The sequence below is a fragment of the Neomonachus schauinslandi genome, chromosome 1 (assembly GCF_002201575.2).
Source record: "Neomonachus schauinslandi chromosome 1, ASM220157v2, whole genome shotgun sequence".
NCBI classification, from domain to species: domain Eukaryota; kingdom Metazoa; phylum Chordata; class Mammalia; order Carnivora; family Phocidae; genus Neomonachus; species Neomonachus schauinslandi.
This window is the reverse complement of record NC_058403.1, coordinates 153496640-153509536: the sequence shown is the minus strand read 5'-3', so window position 1 is coordinate 153509536 and position 12897 is coordinate 153496640. Positions and strand designations below refer to the sequence as shown.

At 38.6% G+C, this 12897-nt stretch overlaps 1 protein-coding gene across 18 annotated transcripts in view; it reads left to right on the top strand.

The window, feature by feature from the left end:
* The window catches only part of CLASP2 (cytoplasmic linker associated protein 2), a 183368-nt gene that overhangs the window by 167797 nt on the left and 2674 nt on the right, over window positions 1-12897 (top strand). For all 18 annotated transcript variants that reach the window (XM_044920799.1, XM_021677581.2, XM_044920794.1 and 15 more), the window contains 4 exons: window positions 5050-5243; window positions 5764-5892; window positions 8356-8562; window positions 10109-10225. In XM_044920799.1, coding sequence (XP_044776734.1) covers window positions 5050-5243; window positions 5764-5892; window positions 8356-8562; window positions 10109-10225 — 647 coding nt within the window. The remainder of the gene's footprint in view (window positions 1-5049; window positions 5244-5763; window positions 5893-8355; window positions 8563-10108; window positions 10226-12897) is intronic.

Below are 12897 nucleotides of genomic sequence, written 5' to 3'. Positions count from 1 at the left end.
AACGATCATTTATTTTGATGCTCAAATTGTCTTTGATTTGACCTGTTCTTTTGACATGTCCCCATCCTTGCATGCTGGCATGACAAAATGTTGTCCTGTTCCTGCTTCAGTCCTGGAATCAATCATTTCTCCAAGGAGCGATCTTTGGTTTCATTTAATAGAAAATGGTCTTTAAAGGCTAGAGTCTGGGCATGAGGTGTACTCACTGCTAGTGGGATATCACTATTCCCAAGACCTCTCAGTGGCCAGAGCTAAGGAATGTGTGTGTGGTGTGTGTGTATGCATACACACACTGATTTACATCTGTTTATTTCTGTATCAAAAGCTGTGAGTTTACTCCAATTCCAATTTAGCACCATAAGATTAATTCTAATTTCCTCCTTTTCCATATTGATAAAGCCCTTTTTTCTGACACTGAGAAACCTGGCTTTCATCATCCTTAATATCCTCCTGTATGCAGCCAGTTTTCGATCTCTGCCACTACCTCCTCACCTTGCTGGGCTCTGCCACTCCACGTGGACACCCTCAACTTGCTTGGGCTCTGACAGGTCACACCTGGTCACCACTCCATGTGGACACCCTTCTTTCCCTGGCTGAGCTCTAAAATTCCATACTTTGCCACTCTCACGTGTGGAAGGAAGCCCTGCTTACTCTGCTCAGGAATCTGTGTCCCCAGGCCTAGTCATTTATAATTTTGATGATTGGAAAAAAATCTCTTCACTTATGAGGCTGAGGAATCGTGTTTTTACCAGCTGCTTATGTTACGAGAGTTAATATATCATAAAGCCAAAACTATGACAGCTTAGCAAGATTACCCACTTGGGGGACGCCTGGGTGGCTCCAGTCAGTTAAGCATCTGCCTTCGGCTCAGGTCATGATCCTGGCGTCCTGGGATCGAGTCCTGAGTTGGGCTCCTTGCTCAGCAGGGAACCTGCTTCTCCCTCTGCCTGCCACTCCCCCTGCTTGTGGGTTCTCTCTCTCTCTGCACCAAATAAATAATTAAAATCTTTAAAAAAAAAAAAAAAAGATTGCCCACTTAGTAACTGACTGATTCTCTTTTCCTTTACTAAAGATCTTATATTTTCCATTTGTTAAAGGAAGACATCTTTGGAAATTATGTAACTGAAATCCAAATTGGGTAGAATATTTTTGAACTTGAGAAAATTATTTCTTCGCAGCATAATACTTGATTGATTTCTGAAACATAAGACAGCCATTTTATGTTGAACACTCTCTGAAAATGGATAAGCCATTAGTTAAGCAAAATAGTAGTTGCTCTAAACTTCATATAGCAATTATTTATTGCTTATGTTCATTTTTATTTTTTATTTTATTTTTTTTAATTTTTAATTTTTTATTTAACAGAGATAGCGTAAGTAGGCAGAGCGGCAGACAGAGGGAGAGGGAGAAGCAGGCTCTCCACCAAGCAGGGAGCCCGATGCGGGGCTCGATCCCAGGACCCTGGGATCATGACCTGAGCTGAAGGCAGCCGCTTAACCGACTGAGCCACCCAGGCACCCCGCTTATGTTCATTTTTAAATTTGAGATAGGGAAGACCTTGTTTGACATTATTTTATTGTGAACATTGCTAACGTCACCCATTCTTTTTAATTTTATTGACCACCATTGCTCTTTTGATTTTCCTTCCATGTCTGCCCCAATACAAAATTTCTCCTCCTTTTTTTTGTTTTTAAAGTCCATAACTTTTGGCATGAGATAATAATTTTGTTCAAGTCAGAATTTCCATAAAAAGAAATTGTTTTGAAATTCTGAGACTTATTTAGTATGTTATTCAGATGTTCCTATACACATTACAGACAGATAACACACATTAGTGATAAATTTTTCAAAATTAATGAGTCAGAAGAATTTAAAACTCCACTAATGTCCACATCTAATTACGATCTTTGTAAAGTTTACCAGGGACTATAATATTCCAGAATAATACTGTTAGTGAGGATGGTTCTGTTATTCAAGAGAGACTTATATCAAAGTTTGCCAATGAAAAGAATATCCCATATTTTTTCAGCACTGCAACAGAAATATCACAATTGTAATCATGCTAATATCTGTCATAAGAACAAAGAAAATTAATATTAGTTTATGGTGTTCCAAGCACAGGTCTTCACTGTGACCATAGGAAGTCAGTGCTCTCTGCCCATTTTACTCATAAGAAAACTGAGCCTCCGCAGTAATTAAGAATGTGCGTTTGTTACACCAAGTAAGAGGTACAGGTTTAGTGGGACTCCAGAGCCTTTCTTTTCGCATGACCAGGATGCCTCTCATGAGGAAATACAGTTGGTTACCTTTAGGTTTATCTCATTTGTATCATGTAAATCAGTTTTATAACAAAATATTTGTTTTCTTTGGCAGAAATTATTTTCCTGTTAGTCATCTGTTCAGACCACTTTATGTCAAGTCATTTCTGATTATCTCCTAGAGTAATTACAAAGCCTATATTCATGGAGAAAAGAGCTGCATTCCTTTGAAAGCATTTTGTGTGTGTGTGAATTCCCTTTATTGAGCTGAAATAAAATATACTCTTACCAGAATGATCCTCTGACATCTGTGGAAGTCTGATGACATGACTTTGCAGGAGTGACTTTTGTGAGATTTATGGAGATGCATTTGTCCTGCCACAGTGGCTGCTGTTAAAGCAGCAGTACTGTTCCAGTGTTGGTCTATATAATGAAATTATTTCTAAGACAGTTTTTATCCTCCAAGTTCAGATGTCATCTTTGAACACAAATTTCTTTTTTGTGGTTTGTTCTGCATTTTACAGAGGTTCTTCCAAAACCCTAATTTGGTTTACCTTGGTGATCATTCTTACCAGACTATCTCTCATTTTGAAGTTCAGCAATCATATTCTGTGCTCTGTGTATGAGGTTGTTAGTGCTCTAATTGTAGTTCCATGAGCGTTGTCATAATAAACTTCCTTTTTAATAGTTAGTGAATGTTGTCACTACATTTTGGTTCAGTTTCCCTTCCCTATCGTCTGTTACTTTTACTCTAGTTGGATTCATCTATTCTTTTTTTATTTTTTGGGGGGGGTGGTGGGGGAAAGGGCAAAGGCAGAGGGAGAGCTAATCTTAAGCAGGCTCTGTACCCAGCCCGGAGCCCAACATGGGGCTCAGTCTCACGACCCTGCTGTAATGACCTGAGCCAAAATCAAGAGTCAGACGCTTAACCGACTAACCCACCCAGGCGCCCCTGAACGCATCTATTCTAATGGTTCAGCTTGATTTCCTTTCCTCAGGTTTCCGAGTCCCCTTAAGTAAAATATAATTTTTCTTTCCCCTACTTGTAGGTGTGGGTTCCCCGCAACCTATAATGTCAGACCATTGGTATCTCTAGGTTAGTGGCTAACCAGCTGGCAGGATGAAGCACAATAATTCATTTTTGGGAAGTGGGCTCTTTCCTCTTGAGCCTTTGCTTTTGTAGGCAACAGCTATCTCCCAGATGCTAGATCCACAAGCCTTCTCTGACCTATTAGGACCAGCATAAGTGGCAGCCCTTTCCTATGAAAGACCAGCATGTTCTTGCCAAGTGGACCTACAGCAGTATAGCTCCATGCCGTCAACTGTCTTCCCTGGAGATTCGGGAGAGGGAGTAACCCCAGGTGTAACTTCCAAGCTCAGGCACCATATTCTGTGGTTATTTTATTCCAGAGGAGTTAAGGAAAAGAGTCTATGGCACAAGCTCAGGCCACTGTCTGCCGAAGTCCCAGAAGGGCTGAATTTGTCATTTATTTTATCAACAAAAGAATTTAGGAAGAATTCTGGTATTTTGTAATGTTTTAATATGAGCTTTGGGATGTAACTGTCTTTCCTACAAAAATTATTCAAAGCACCATAAGTATCCTCTAACATTCATAAAATTCATGAGTTCATGATTATACTTTAAAAAAGAAAGCAAAAACAAATGAAAACTCTTTGATAATCATTACACCCAACTCTCATCTCTGAATTTAAGGGAAAATATTAAGTATTTATTCTGCCTCTTCTATCAAACTATATTTCAGGATAATCAAAATAGCTCTAGTTGATAAAATTACTCTATACAGAAGAATTCCAGCCCATTTTTAATTCCTAATAAAATAATTCATCAGTGGGTGAAGCCATTATTCAAAAGATTGGTTGGGGTGCCTGGGTTGCAGAGTCGGTTAAGCATCCAACTCTTGGTTTTTGCTCAGGTTGTGATCTCAGGGTCATAAGATCCAGCCCTGCATTGGGCTCAGCTGGAGTCTGCCTGATATTCTCTCTCCCTCTCCCTCTGCCCCTCCCCCCCACTCACATGCACCTACTCTCTCTCACTTACTCTCTCAAATAAATAAATCTTAAAAAAAAATTATTTTTAGGGGGGTAGTGCCTGAGTGGCTTAATCCATTGGATGTCTGACTCTTAATTCTGGCTCAGGTCATGATCTCCGGGTTGTGGGATCAAGCCCCACATCAGGCTCTGTGCTGGGCATGGAGCCTGCTTAGGATTCTTTCTCTCCCCCACCCCTTAACAGCTCCCCCACCCCGGCCAAGGGCACTCTCCCGCTCTTAAAAAAAAAAATTTTTTTTTTTTAAAGATTGATGGGGAACTTTACAATGGTGGGATCAAGTTGTCACCACTTAAATCCAGTGGCCATTATTAATATCACTAAAACTGGAGTACCCAAACATTGTGAGCCTCCTGGCACGACACCATAGAAATGCATACTGATGTATGTAAGGATTAAATGATCTATTTGCTATTTACTAGAAATATTTCAGGAAAAAAAGTGGGGAGGGATGAAGATGAAGTAAGAATGGTAAAATCTTGATAATTCTTAAATCTGGGTGAGGGCATATAGGGGTCCATTATATTTTTTCCTTATGTGAATTTTTCATTATAAAAAGTTTTAAACTAGAATTGGTGTTTTCAAGATGACAAACTGGAAAAGAAAATTAGTCATTTTTTTTCTTAAAACTAACATTGTCTGTTTCGTAACGTTATAAAGTTGTCATCCCCATACTTAGCTGACCTATAAAGTTACAGAATTAACATTATGTCCTCTTGCCAGATCTTTCCCTGGACCACTCTGACCTGGTCGCAGAGCTATTGAAGGAGCTGTCTAACCATAATGAACGTGTAGAAGAAAGAAAAATCGCCCTCTATGAACTCATGAAACTGACACAGGAAGAATCTTTCAGTGTTTGGGATGAACACTTCAAAACAATATTACTTCTATTGCTTGAAACCCTTGGGGATAAAGAGGTAAATGGCAGGATATGTAAATCATAGCCTGTTTTTCCTGTCTTGGATTGCCTGTCCTTGCCTGTTAATCAAGAGCTACACAGATTTGGAAATTGGGAAAATCAGTCTCTTTTACTGCTTCTTCCTGTGTGAAATTTTCATTTTGAGTACTTTTTCTTCTAAACCAATAGGCTCAATGATTTTGAACAGTTGACAGTGGGAAAAATGAAAGGTTGCTGGTAGTATTTTTATAGGAAAGTACAAGTTACTTGTTTTGCATATTTAAACTAGTTGTTCAGAAGTGTAATTTCTTTTCTCATAGGATATTGTTGGTTCTTGATCTCCTACAAGTATAAAAAGTGTGATTCAAGTTTTCAACTAGAGATGTGAAAACTTAATTATGTAATATACCATATACTTTGTACAGTTGTCCAGGACTTATCCCTGCCCCAATGTTAAGACCCTTAAGTTACAGAAATGGAAAATATAGAAGATTGTCTATAACCCAAAATATTAAAAACATTAAAATATTTCTTCTTAGCCTACAATCAGGGCTTTGGCATTAAAGGTTTTAAGAGAAATCCTAAGGCATCAACCAGCCAGATTTAAAAACTATGCAGAACTGACTGTCATGAAAACATTGGAAGCACATAAAGATCCTCATAAGGAGGTAAGTTACCAGACCATTAAATTATTATTTTACTCTCAGTACTTCTGATATTATTGCATGAAACATACAAACATTGCTTAAAGAATACCCTTGAAGAGTATCAATCATTCAGTCAAATGAACACTTAACTTTGATGTTCCAGGTAATATATCTAATGAAGATGCAATCATATTTTTTTATTAAATGAATTATGGTGATATCATGGTCTTTCACCTAAAATAAGCCAGCTCTAGGACATAATCTTGATTTCATTTTTTCCTTCTTAATTTGACTTGTAGTTTTCTAATTTAGAATTCACCAACTGTCACTGTCCACTTACCAATAAGAATTTTTGAAATAAGTAATGAAGACAAGAATCATTATTATTTTAAAGTGGTAAAGTGCCTATAGGAACTAGATGTCTGTTCAGAGTTTATCCAATAAAATAATGAGGACAGCTTTCCTGAAGGGAGTCCTGTAAATCTGTCTCATCTGTCTTTTTATTTATAGTTGTGTAAAAAAAAATTAGACTTTTTAAGCTTTTATTTAAATTCCAGTTAGTTAACATACAATATTATATTAGTTTCAGGTGTACAATATAGTGATTCAACACCCAGTGCTCATCACAGCAAATGTACTCCTTCGTCCCATCACCTTTGTCACCCTTCCCCTCCCCCACCTCCCCTCTGGTGACCAGTTCTCTATACTTGAGGATCTGTTTCTTGGTTTGTCTCTCTCTCCTGTCTCATCTTTTTATAGTTGTAATATACCCATCACCATCAATTATGTTGATGATATAACCCTGAGGATTTTTATTAAGTTTCAGAAATAATTAGAAAAGGAAATTTCAAATAGAGACTGCAGTTCTAAGAGAAAGCACCAGAGCAGTAGCATTAGGTGCCTCTGGTAGAACCAAGACATAAGCGAAAGAGGTCAAAAAAAGGAAAGTTAAAAAATAGCAGTGAGACAAAATAGATCAAAACTAAATGTAAGAGCTGAAACTATAACTTTCAGGAGAAATAGGTATAAATCTTTGTCATCTTGGATTAAGCAGTAGTTTCTTAGACATAACACCAAAAGCACAAGTAGCCAACAACAACAAAAACATAAATTGGACTTTATCAAAATTTAAAACTTTTGTGCTTCAGGATGCCCAGGTGGCTTAGTTGGTGGAGCATACGACTCTTGATCTCAAGGTTGTAAATTCAAGCCCCACATTGGGTGTAGAGATTACTTAAAAATAAAATCTTTTGAGGGCACCTGGGTGGCTCATTTGGTTAAGCATCCCACTCTTGGTTTCGGCTCAGGTCATGATCTCGGAGTCCTGAGACCATGCCCCGTGTTGGGCTCTGCACTCAGCTGGGAGTCAGTTTGAGATTCTGTCTCCCTCTTCCTCTGCTCCTCATGCTCGCTCTCTCGCTCTCTCTCTCAAATAAATAAATCTTTAAAAATATATATATAATAAAGGGGCACCTGGGTGGCTCAGTCATAAGCATCTGCCTTCGGCTTAGGGTCCTGAGATCGAGCCCCACACTGGGCTCTCTGCTCAGCGGGAAGCCTGCTTCTCCCTCTCATACTCCCCCTGTTTGTGTTCCCTCTCTTGCTGTCTCTCTCTCTCTGTGTCAAATAAATAAATAAAATCTTCAAAAATAAATATATATAATAAAATATTTTTTTAAATAATAAATAAAAACTTTTATGCTTCAATGGCACCTGGCTGAGTCAGTCAGTAGATCATGAGACTCTTGATCTTGGGGTTATGAGTTCAAGCCCCACATTGGGCATAGAGTTTACTCAAAAAAAAATAAAATAAAAATCAGTGTCACAAAGAATAATGTTTAAAAAAAGAAAACTTTGGTGCTTCAAAGGGCACTCTAAAGAAAGTGGAAAGAGAACCCACAGAATAGGAGAAAATTTTTGCAAATCATGTCTGATAAGGTAATATACAAAGAACTCTTACAAGTCAACAACAAAAAGAGAAATAACCCAATTTAAAAATGGACAAAGGTGGGGCGCCTGGGTGGTTCAGTCAGTTAAGCATCCAACTCTTGACTTAGGCTCAAGTCGTGATCTCAGGGTCATGAGATCTAGCCCCATGTCGGGCTCCATACTGAGTATAGAACCTCCTTAGGATTCTCTCTGCCCTTCTCTCCCAACCCCTCTCTCTCTGTCAAAAACAAACAAACAAAAAAATAAAATAAAATAAAACCTGCATTAGCCAACATTAAGAGAACACAAAAGAAGGAAGACTATCTGGAAGAAATATTTCTCCCTATATATCCATTCTGGCTTCAAAAGTTACTGACATTTTGCCAATGCTGTTTTATCTGTACCCTCACTTTTTGTGTGTGTGTGTTTACTGTAGTTTCAAAGCAAATTATAGATAACATGTTGTATTGCATATTTCATGAAGTTTGTACTTCTGGGACATATTATAACGTTTTAAAAATTTACTCCAGTTTAAACATTTCCTCTTTGTTTTAGGTGGTAAGATCTGCTGAGGAAGCTGCGTCAGTGCTAGCCACTTCAATCAGTCCAGAGCAGTGCATCAAAGTGCTTTGTCCTATCATCCAAACTGCAGATTACCCAATTAATCTGGCTGCAATCAAAATGCAGACAAAAGTGATAGAGAGAGTATCCAAGGAAACCCTTAACTTGCTTTTGCCGGAGATTATGCCAGGCCTAATACAGGTGAGAAACAAAACTCAGAGGCATAAATTATGATACATTTGGGATTCGGTTATTTTAGGCACTTTCTAGGCAACAGTAGTGGCATAACCAAGCCTTCCTGCTGTCTTGGATATTCAGAGCAAAGAAAGACTTTCCATAACTAGCTCTGTGTGTGTGTGTGTGTGTTAAATATATACATAACATAAAACTTAACCATTTAGTCATTTTTAAGTGTGCAATTCAGTTGCATTAAAATACATTTATGATGTACAACCATTACAACTATCCAGCTCCAGAACATATTTCATCATCCCAAACAGAAACTCTGTACCCATTAATAATCCCCTATTCCCTCTTCCCATAGCCCCTGGTAACTTCTATTCTACTTTTTCTCTTCTGCTTTATAGGTTCCTCATGTAAAAGGAAGCACACAGTATTTGTTCTGTTTTGGCTGGCTTATTTAGCGTAATGTTTTTAGGGTTCATCCATGTTATAGCATGTATTAGAATTTAATTCATTTTTTTATGGCTGAGTAATTTCCATTACTATGACTACCACAATTTGTTTATCCATTCATCTTTTGATGAATATCTGGGTTGTTACCCTTTTTTTTAATAACATAAATACTGCATTGAACTTCCTTATATTTCCTTATATGTATATATCTAGAAGTAGAATTCCTAGGTACTGCCAGATTTCTCTCCAAAATGGTTATGCTAATTTACAGTCACAGATGTAATGTGGTTTTTTTTCTATGCACACAAACCTTTCATCCACATAAACATTTAATGAGGCCATATTTTATAACATGCTTTGCTTAATCATAAATTGTTAACTTTTTCCATTCAATAAATTATATTCTATAAAGTAACATAATGACTGACTAATATTATGTAGTATGTATAATAAAACCACTTCTGAAGAGAATTAATCATTAATTTCTTTGTGCATCTTTAGTATTATCTTTGACTCTGTTGTAAGCCTAATAGTGCTCACTAAATTGTGGGGTCCTTGAAGATAAGATCCAAATCTCTTCTTTGTACTTTGGTACAAAGAACAGAACATACGTAGTATGTGTATATCATACATATAGTGGGTACTGAATAAATTTTTGCCAGTTGAATAACTTAGAGTAATGGTGGGGATAGGACAGAGATGTTGAGCTTAATTCAGCCTGAATTATAGGAGTACCTTGACTGCCAGGCCCAGTTTTACTCTGTTTAGATTTTATTCAATAGTGAAGCGCTCTTGGGCTTCCTACAGCTGAATGCTTTAGCAGGGCTCATCTGCAGACTTTACAGAGCAGGTTGGCAAAGGGGCAGCTTTCCAGGCTAAATAAGGTAGAACCTGATAAGGAAAGCTAATAGTGGAGTGGAGGTGTGAAGGGGAAGTGGAGGGAGAGAAGGGCACGTTTCTGCCGGGAAAGGTAGGGAGGTTAACTTCAGTCAACAAAGCTTCCTCTCCCTGCTACGCCTATAAGCTCATCTCTGAGCCACATCTTCTGTCCATTTTGGAATGGTACTTTTTCAGATCCCTCAGGAGTGCTAACAAGGACTTTTCTCCCTAGGGTTATGATAATTCAGAGAGCAGTGTTCGGAAAGCTTGTGTCTTCTGCCTGGTGGCTGTTCATGCAGTAATTGGTGATGAACTAAAACCACATCTCAGTCAGCTCACTGGCAGTAAAGTAAGTAGTGATGCTTTGTTCTAAAGGTGGTGACTTTGGTACATTTTTCAGATTTAGTTCTTTGTTGTGTTAAAGGGTAAATTTGTTACTCAGCTTTGAACAAGTCAGGCCTTGAGCATCCAACTCATTTCTCCCACCTTTTGAATTTTAACTGTTTCTACTTTCACATTGTTCACTCAGGTGAGGTCAAGTAGGGTAGGCTGCTCTGAAAGAAATGCCTACAGCCAGTGGATTCCTTTCCCACCACCACACCCAAATCCTCACCCCCAAGGACTGTTTAAGAATAAATAGTGGCTGGGGCGCCTGGCTGGCTCAGTTGGTGGAGTGTGTGACATGTGTGACACTTGATCTCGGTTTTTGTGAGTTTGAGCCCCACAGTGGGTATAGAGATTACTTAAATACATAAGTACATAAATGAATATCCTTTTTTATTTTTTAAGATTTTATTTATTTATTTGATGGAGAGAGACACAGCGAGAGAGGGAACACAAGCAGGGGGAGTGGGAGAGGGAGAAGCAGGCTTCCCGCTGAGCAGGCAGCCCGACTCGGGGCTCGATCCCAAGACCCTGGGATCATGACCTGAGCCGAAGGCAGATGCTTAACGACTGAACCACCCAGGTGCCCCATGAATATACTTTTTTCAAAAAGAATAGTAGCTTTATATATTCATGGATTACTTTATATCTCCCAAAATGTGGAACACTTGAACATTTCTTTAATTTTCCCCTGTGAATTATGATAATCAAATATTTGCTGTCCTTAAGACTTAAAAAAAAAACAACCTCATTGGGTGGCTGTAGTCATCCAATGAGATCCCATCCGTGAGAAGTTGATCATGTATTATTGTACTCTATGGAAATGTTCCCTCAGAATTCTTATGTTGAAATCCAATCCCAAATGTGATGGTATTAAGAGGTGGGCCTTTGGAAGGTTCTGCCTTCCTGAATGGGATTAGCATCCTTATAAAAGAGACCCCGGAGATCCCTTGCCCTGTCTGCTCTGTGAAGTTACGGCAATAAGACGGCTGTCTGTGAACCAGAAAGCAGGATATCACCTGGATCTTGCACTATCCAGTCTCCAGAGCTGTGAAAAATAAATTTCTATTGTTTATGAGCCACTTAGTCCATGGTATTTTGTTACAGCGGCCTTGATGGAATAAGATGAAATGTTGATACTAATAATAAATATAAATCTATTTACCCAAGAAACATTGGTCAAGCACTGTCTGTACATCAGACATTGTGCTCAACATTAAGACACTGATCCTGTTTTCCCAGGACTCACAGGAAGCCAAGAGCCCAGTAAAATGATGACAATCTTTATCCTTACAATTGTTTTCTACCTTTATGAAAAGTTTGAGACAGAATAAAGGAACAAATGGCCAAAGCTTAAAAAAAAAGACTTAAAAAAAAAATAGGGGTGCCTGGCTGGCTCAGTCAGAAGAGCATGAAACTCTTGATTTCGGGGTCATGAGTTCGAGCCTCACATTGGGTGTAGAGATTACTTAAATATTAAATAAGCTTAAAAAAATGTTTTAAAGACATGGGGCGCCTGGGTGGCTCAGTTGGTTAAGCGACTGCCTTCGGCTCAGGTCATGATCCTGGAGTCCCAGGATCGAGTCCCGCATCGGGCTCCCTGCTCGGCGGGGAGTCTGCTTCTCCCTCTGACCCTCCCCCCTCTCATGCTCTCTGTCTCTCATTCTCTCTCTCGCAAATAAATAAAATCTTTTAAAAAATAAAAATAAAGACTTAAAAAAGAGTCTTGCTTTCCTCATTTCTTTGATACTATCAAACATTGAAATTTATTCTACAAACTGAGGATAAACTATGATTGTTGAACTGTTGCTTATGAACCAGTTTGCGGGAAACACTCATCCTCATCTAAACAGTTTCCCAAACCCTCGCTGTTGTCATTACTATGATCAAATTTATTTTTAAAATAGCAAAAAGGTGGAGAAAATACCTATAAAGCTCAGGTATACACCTTACATTAAATACTTACGTGAGTTATAGATAGAGCAGTGGTTCTTAACCCTTTCTGAGTTACAAACCACTTTGAGATATGGGTAGTATCTCATCCCAAGAAAAATAAATAAATACAGAAAATTTTACACATAGTTTCAGATGATTCATTGAGTCCCTGAATCCCATGGACACCAGGTTAAAAACCCTTGAATCAATGAGTTAATGTTAAAAAAGCAAACTTTCAACAGCACAGTTTTCTTTTTCCTTTTTTTTTTTTTTTTTTAAGATTTTATATAATTATTTGACAGTGAGCAAGCACAAGCAGGGGGAGTGGCAGACAGAGGGAGAAGCAGGCTCCCCGCTAAGCAGGGAGCCTACCGTGGGGCTCAGTTCCACGACCCTGAGATCATGACCGGAGCCAAAGGTGCCAGACAGGCACCCCTCTTTTTTTTTAAGTAAACTCTACACCCAGCTTGAACTCAAGAGCCCCACATGCTCTACCAACTGAGCCAGCAAGGCGCCCCAACACAGTGGTTTTCAAAGAAAAAAATCTCAACTTTTATGATAAGCTCAGATTGTGTCCTGATAATCCAGAGATGTCTGTAGAAGAATTAAAATTAAGTACTTTGTCAGGACTCTTTTAACTCTAGGAAACTGAGGGCTGCTGGAGCTGAGGTTGGTGGGGGGATGGGGTTACTGGGTGATGGG